The 7,382-nt window shown below is 38.9% G+C and overlaps 1 protein-coding gene across 6 annotated transcripts in view; it reads right to left on the bottom strand.

Moving 5' to 3' along the window:
* The window catches only part of LOC125040839 (heterogeneous nuclear ribonucleoprotein M-like), a 32,620-nt gene extending 25,702 nt beyond the window's left edge, over positions 1-6,918 (bottom strand). For 4 of the 6 annotated variants that reach the window (XR_007116228.1, XM_047635595.1, XM_047635596.1 and 1 more), the window contains exon 1: positions 6,763-6,918. Coding sequence is in view for 4 of the 6 variants with exons in the window: in XM_047635595.1 (XP_047491551.1) it covers positions 6,763-6,809 (47 nt within the window). In the remaining 2 variants the exon portion in view is untranslated. Of the gene's footprint in view, positions 61-6,762 lie in introns of those variants that run through there. The other 2 variants (XM_047635598.1, XM_047635597.1) reach the window with 2 other exon arrangements.
* Between the last annotated feature and the right edge of the window lie 464 nt (positions 6,919-7,382).

Genomic DNA, 7,382 nt, shown 5'->3' on the forward strand with positions numbered 1-7,382 from the left:
GAAAACTAAAAAAAAACTCTACGCTCTGGAGATCAATGGCAACGCGCCGACTTTGAGCGCGGGAGTTCGGTACATCAAGCTGAACCACCGGCTCGTATCGCTTTGGAGCGCCGCTGCGGCATGCAGCCACATGCCACAGATCGAGCAGTGACCTATCAGCAAGGGGTTAAGGGGGAAATATCAACAGAATATATGGGTAAATCATCTGCCTGAGAACCAATTAGAATTATTTATCTTAATTTTTTATGTCTATTAATAAAAAAATTTGCTATCCCACAGGCAGACTTAGGAACACATGTCAATAGCCTTACATATATATCTTACTGATCTGGAAGTTTTTGTCCTACATATACCTAACTAACTGGACACAGTTGTCATTTTATTTTATAGTTATCTTTTTTTTAAACATCCCAATGTAGTTTAACACTTCAGTTACAGAATTATTAACCAAGAAAAGATTTGTTTAATAGTAACTGCCAAATACAAACTTGTGTTCATTTTCTAAACATGTTCAAGCATACCACAAAACTGCAACGATTGCAAAATACAAGAATAGTATCCACTCTAACAAGTACGACAATCACCGTCAATAGGACCCTAAATATTGACAGTGATGTATTGCTGTTCATATTATATTCTTTACCAGAAGGAAGGACTCAGTGCATGACTTCAATTGCTGAGACTCAAGTCTGTGTATTATATCTTTGGCAGAAGTTATTTAATTTTAAGGTATATTAAACACATTATTCCTACACATATTACATGTTATATAAGTATACTATAGATATATATTTAGAAAGACACCACCTAATTCCATACATTCATACTGATGAACAAGTATCCTCTTTGTTACAGTGATTACTGTATTCCCTTTCATTGTCTTTTCAGTTTAAAGTGTTGAATGTTATGGGGTTTTCAGTTTCACACAGCATTATTGTAGAAGGTAAACCTTGCTTGTAATGGATAGAATAACAGAAAATAAGACACTTTCCCTCTATGATATTGCCTTCACAAATTAACAAGAAAGTTGTGTAACACATGATGCTTTGACATCTACAGGAAAATCTAATGACATTATCATAAAGAAAGGAAAAATTACACTCACTGATATATGAAATAATTTGTGAAGGCAAAGAATAACAAAAGAAATTATGTCATTCACAAAGAGTAAGTCCACTTTAATCAGGTCAGGGTCAAAGGGATGTCTGTGGTGTGGCTGGAATAATAGGGATAGTAATTCTTTACATTATGAATGCACTCACTAGAAACGTCCCCATCTCATGTCACAAAATTTATTCAGCAATCTAAGTTACAAAAACTGGGTGTGCAAACACCCAAGGGGAGGGTTAATGTCCCATAACCTCCCCCAGCATACACTGTCTTCACCTTTGTATACACAGCAAGATTGAACTGAAACTCTGGAGCACCAAGTGGACTTAGATTGTGAACAACACTTTCCACAACCTTTTAATTTTATTTGTGGCATTGCTGATGGAGTCTGCAATTACCAATATTTCCCTATACATCATCTGAGACAGAAAACCAATCTTCTGGTAAAATCTGCAGGCATAACATTACCAAAAGCAGTATCTCCACCTCTTAGACCCGTGGTCATTAGACAAAATTTCTAACCCAAAACTCAATCTAACCTAACCATGTGGTGTTTACACAATATACTCTTGCCATATATTCACCGGACCCCTGTGGCCCCTGTGCCCCCTGGATCCCCTTGGTCATATACCTAGCAAGGGGGCTCTTATCATATAATAATTTGCTTGCTGAAAGCCACACATCTTTGTAGCGAGAATATATTTTTTTTTTATCCTGTCCATTGTCTGAATTCTTGTCTGTAATCACCTTATTTGATATTTGGGACAATTAATGAGCTCAGATAAAAAACTGGGATGGTTACTATTCTCTATTCCTTCACCATAGCTACTATATTGTCTTAACCCAATGACAATGGGTCGGAAAACAACTCTGGAGCCGTTGTTCCGGGGGAAAAAAGCAAACAGCTGGCTTTCTCGCTGGGACGGGCGCTCAACTTGGCCTACCTGTGTCACCATCCCACCGAAGTTTTAACGCGCTCAGGCGACTGGTTTGCGTATAACCGCAACCGCCGTTTTTTCACTCAAGAAACATGTGAAAGTTTGCAGACTTACTGTAGCCATGTGTGTCATATGAAGGATTTTTATGTATCATACTATAATATACTCCATATTAGGAGTGTTTGACCAATGTGAGTGTGTAAAATCAATAGTTTGTTTTGGCGAGAGCACAGAAAAGCAGAGGATCTGCTGGCGATCCTCCTCAAGTTGGTTTTGAGGAGGGTTCCGCCAGAAGGAGCCAGGTCGGCCACTTGTAAGGACGTGATATCATCACGTGACAGGTCACGTGAGGTACGCGCCAGAAATGGTGTGAAAGTCACGTAGCAAGACGTCACTGTCTCTCGCTCTCGCTCTCACACAGACATACACATGCACACACATGCAAACACAGTGGGGACGAGTGTCATGGCGGTCACTCTCTCTCACACAGACACACGTATATGCACACACACACACACACACACACACACACACACACACACACACACACACACACACACACACACACACACACACACACACACACACACACAAGCACAGTGGAGACGAGCATCATGGCACAAACTTCCTAACACACATTGGTCAATCAAACAACGAAAAACAGGCCGAAACTTTTATACAACTCACACATGCACTTTCACTCACAATTACTACATTACACACACACATACTCAAAGATGCATACACAGATTTCCCAACACAAATGACCGAGAAACACACAAACATACAGCAGACAACACAAATGTGCAATGAAAAAATGCGTAAAATTTTATACAATTCACGAACGCACTTCCACACATAAAATTACTGACTTACACCCTCACACACAGTTGCGCACACATATTTCCAGAGATACACACAAAAACACAAACACGACAAAGAACAGATACATACATCTATATATGTACACATATAGTTGCACAAACATAATTACCAATATAAAGACCTGTATACATACAAACTAGCTCAAAAACAGTCATTCATACAGCCATACAGCAATCACGCCCATTCGCATCCCCGGAGGGACAGGTTAGAAATGGAGCACGTGAATACACGTTCCCTTCCAGACAGGTCCGCACGGGGTACACATATAAATGTGACCCGTCGTTAAAGGGTTAAGAATGATCTTGAATCAACAGAACAATGAAGACAAATCATTTCTTATTGGTGTTTCTCAGGTTATGGAGACCCCAGCATTGCCAAAAATCCCAGTCAAAAAAATGTAAAGAAGTACATAAATAACTGTTAAAACATGATGAGTAAAACATTCATGGAACAATATTAAATACATTTATCAATGAGCAAACATTGATAATTATCATTAAATCATTTCCACCATCATGTAGTATTACATGAACTAGTTAACACATTGTAGTAAGTAGTGTTATGTAGTTAGTGTATTCATCCTCGCAAAGAAAAGATGTGTGACTTAGACCAAGTTTCCTCTAGTCAAATATCACAAGGTAAAAGTTTGCCTGTAAAGGACAAAATGACCAAAAATAAGACATGTACCTTCACAAACTGATGATAAAAGAAGAAAAAATACTCTCTCTAATACAGGCAACAAATACCATCAGAAATTGAGAAAACACAACAAATACCATGTGAAGAGTAAGTCCATGGCAATCAAGTGGGGGTTCAGGGGAGAAGCCCTAAGGTTAGATTTAGATTCATACAGTGATGTTTGTGGATTTTCAAGGAATGGCTAAAGTTAAAGGAACTTAGACTCAGTGGGGTAAGGTCATTTCACAAGCATTACAAATTTTTTCATTCATGTCATTTTCAATGGAAAACAAGAAGCGATTCATGTATATTACAGCATTGATAACTGAATGAATTGCCTAATATTGATGATCTCTGATTTTTTTATGTTTATCAGGAGGCAGTTGCACAAATAATGCCAAAGAACTTTCTAATACCGTTCAATCATTTCAAATAAACCAACCAATAAACCAACCTAACCTTAACTCTCTGGAATTTACACTACAATCTATATATTCCCTGGATCCCTGTGGTAATATATGCAACTGGCCCGGGGGCTATGCCCACTAGACCCCCACTTTACTATATGCACGGGGTTACGCCCCATGGACCCTTGTTTCTTTAATAAAAATACAATCTATATATTCCCTAGCCAGGGGGCTCTGCCTGCTGAGCAGGAAGTTCCACTACATGTAGCAGACTCCCACTCCAAACAGGAGGATGGTTGCCAAAAATCACCAGGGTCTATGAGAGGGAGATTTCTAATACCATCATCTAAGGATTAATTAAAAAAGACCCAGAATCTACACAACACCTAAAACAAAACATTTCTCACCAGTATTGGTCATGGAATGGCCTCTAACAGCCTGTCAAATTTCCCACTGGCAAAAACATGCATGCACACAAAGTTGTTCAAAGAAGTGTGAATAATTATATTTATATCATCATATTTGTTCTCGTGTGATAAGAACAAATCTGATGATAATCTCCGTTGAATTCTCCAGCCGACAATCTTGATGTGATTTGATAAATTCCGATAGCAAAGGAGGGCATGAAGTAGATCAGGGAAATTACAAGGTAAAACAGGCTTAAATAAGCAAAATAGAGAACAGAAATGTGAAAAACAAGCACAAAAATCGGCAAATGAAACTTTACGGACATTGCCGTCATCTTTGAAAGTCTACGGACCAACGCGCCAATTTCACATGATCCAGATCCCGTGGTAATCGTACAATGCGTCCTAACCAATAAACCAACCTAACCTAACTTATGGGATTTATACACTATGATCTATATATTCCCTAGCCAGGGGGGTCTACCCCCTGGACCCCCGTGGTAATAAATGCACCTAGCCAGGGTGCTATACCCCCTGGACCCCCGTGGTAATATGTACGCCTAGTCAGGGGGCTACGCCCCCTGGACCCCCTTGTATGGAATGCACCTAGCCAGATGAAACTTACTACTAAGAAGAAATGAATACGCCTTGCCAGGGGGCTCCATCCCCTGGACCCCCAGGGTTAAACCACAAACCTTTATATAGCGAAAGATCAAACTTTTCTGCGCTTCAGTCTATGGTCAGAATTGCTTGGTTTCTAATAATTTTTATTGCCATTTGGCAAACTTGTTGGGCTCAAATATCAGGCTTTGATTGAGAATAATATCTATTTGTCCTGTATATTCACAATAGGACTTTAAAAATGACCTGGAGTCGACACAGCACTTAAAACGAAACATTTCTCAACGGCGTTTCTCACTGAATGGGCGCCGGACGACCTGTCAAATCTCCCAGTGAACACTCGCATGCGCACAAGGTTATTGTACAGAATAGCGTAAATAATTACCAAAAGACGTAAAAGAAATATAATAAATCTAGAAGAATGCATTACATACATGAATTCGGGAAAACAGACGCTAGTAATGACAAAAGCCTCCTCACAAGCGCGTAGCAATACATGGACTACTTGGTGGATCGCAGTAATAAGTTACACGTCACATTTGTTTTGGTTTTCGCGAGGTAGGGGACTTAGAAAAGGAAAGGTCAATCTTCTGTCTTCTCTGTCCTATATCTCCCTTATTTTAGATTTGCGCACCTTTTGCCATAGATGAAAAGTGTCTTAGTTTTCGTCAAGGTAACCACTCCACACACTTATTTTACTGTACTCTTGGTAGACATGCGCGGAAAGTTTTCCAAAAATTTCCCATTTCTTGTACCAATAACTGCAACTTATAGCCTTTGCAGGTATATCAGCTTCAATTTGCCCTACCTTACTACTTCCACACCATAAGGATTACCCATTTCCCTTGTATATGTATACATTACATGCAAAGTTTTCCTTGTACCATACAGCTTTGTAAAACAAACTATGCCCTAGAAAATTAACTTTTATCTGAAGACTCTGTTAGTTTATTTTCCAAAATACTTCTTTGCAACTGAAATATGACAGACATACATAATAGTGCACACAAAATAGCCCAAAAATTAATGAAACCCTCGAAAGTATTCCTGGAATCAACGGCTCTTCAAAACTGAAGTGTTACTCAATACTCTTGGAAAACCATCCCACAAATACCTATAAACTAACTCCATTATCCGCATTATTCGCGCCTTCCTCCATATTCATCCTTTATTTATAAGCGGTTGATCTACACATAGTTTCTAACAGTGAAATCGTCTACAACTCCAGAGGCTCTACCCAATGTTTTTGCATTTCAAGCTTTTACTTCCCTGTGTCAAAACAATTGCAGTGACCCAGTTGACATTTCTTGCTGCCCTTTCATCATCGCATCGTTATTGTAGCATTACGTGGGTTTTAAAGGGAAAATATAACAAGCCGGTATTGTTCGCGGCTTAAACAGGCAGGAAGCGGGATGAAAAAATTCGACAAATCCTTATTTCAAGTTTCAGGGTCACGGTCTTTGTCTATCGGTGTACCAAAATGAAATATCTTTTCTATCCCATTACCTTATACTTGTCATTGCAGTGTATTATTTACACATGATTCCAGATAACGTTATGTCTCATTAATTATTCGTTGTCACTTCGATGACGGATATGGAACGCCGCGTAGCCTTAGCAACTACAATCCGTCTTTACAAAGAATCTATTTTAATCTTCTTAATCCACGCGCCATTACAAATAAAAGATGGTTCTGAACACTCTAATAAACCTCACCTGTCGCGATTTTCGGCCGAATAGTCGTTTTCTTCTTTCATTTCCATGATAATCGGCAATATTTCCCCGTCTCTCAACAGAAGTGACGCGCATTAACTATGGCGGCGCTTGGGAGATACGGACTTCACTCGACCGAACGACAGCTGTGGCTTCGGCTTCCCCTTCGAGTTTAGCTTCGCATTTTCCCATCTCCATTTTACTCTATATATAGTTGCTGAATTTACTAAATAGGTATTATTATTTATTTCATTTACACCCGTTTATCATTTCCCTTGGTCAATATCATAAGTAAAATTATAAATATTAAATTGTTTGCCCTAGTAAGCCGAACATCTTGTTGCCAGATCCGGACAACCGGCGTATCACTGCGAATTATGAAAATTCCTGTCTACATGTTGATTCTGTTGTATATTTTCAGATTGTTGACAAGGAATGAAAGTCTAACCCTTTCAGTGTGAATTGTCCTGTACCCCTTCTGCTTTTTAAAATAAACGTTCATATTGTACAATAACAACATTTGCGCATGCGCTTATATGACAGCCAACGAGTCGCCTAAAAATTACAAATAGCAAATATATCTAAAAATTATTATGATAGCACCAATGCAGTATCTCAAAAAA

This window comes from Penaeus chinensis, chromosome 29 (assembly GCF_019202785.1).
Source record: "Penaeus chinensis breed Huanghai No. 1 chromosome 29, ASM1920278v2, whole genome shotgun sequence".
NCBI lineage: Eukaryota > Metazoa > Arthropoda > Malacostraca > Decapoda > Penaeidae > Penaeus > Penaeus chinensis.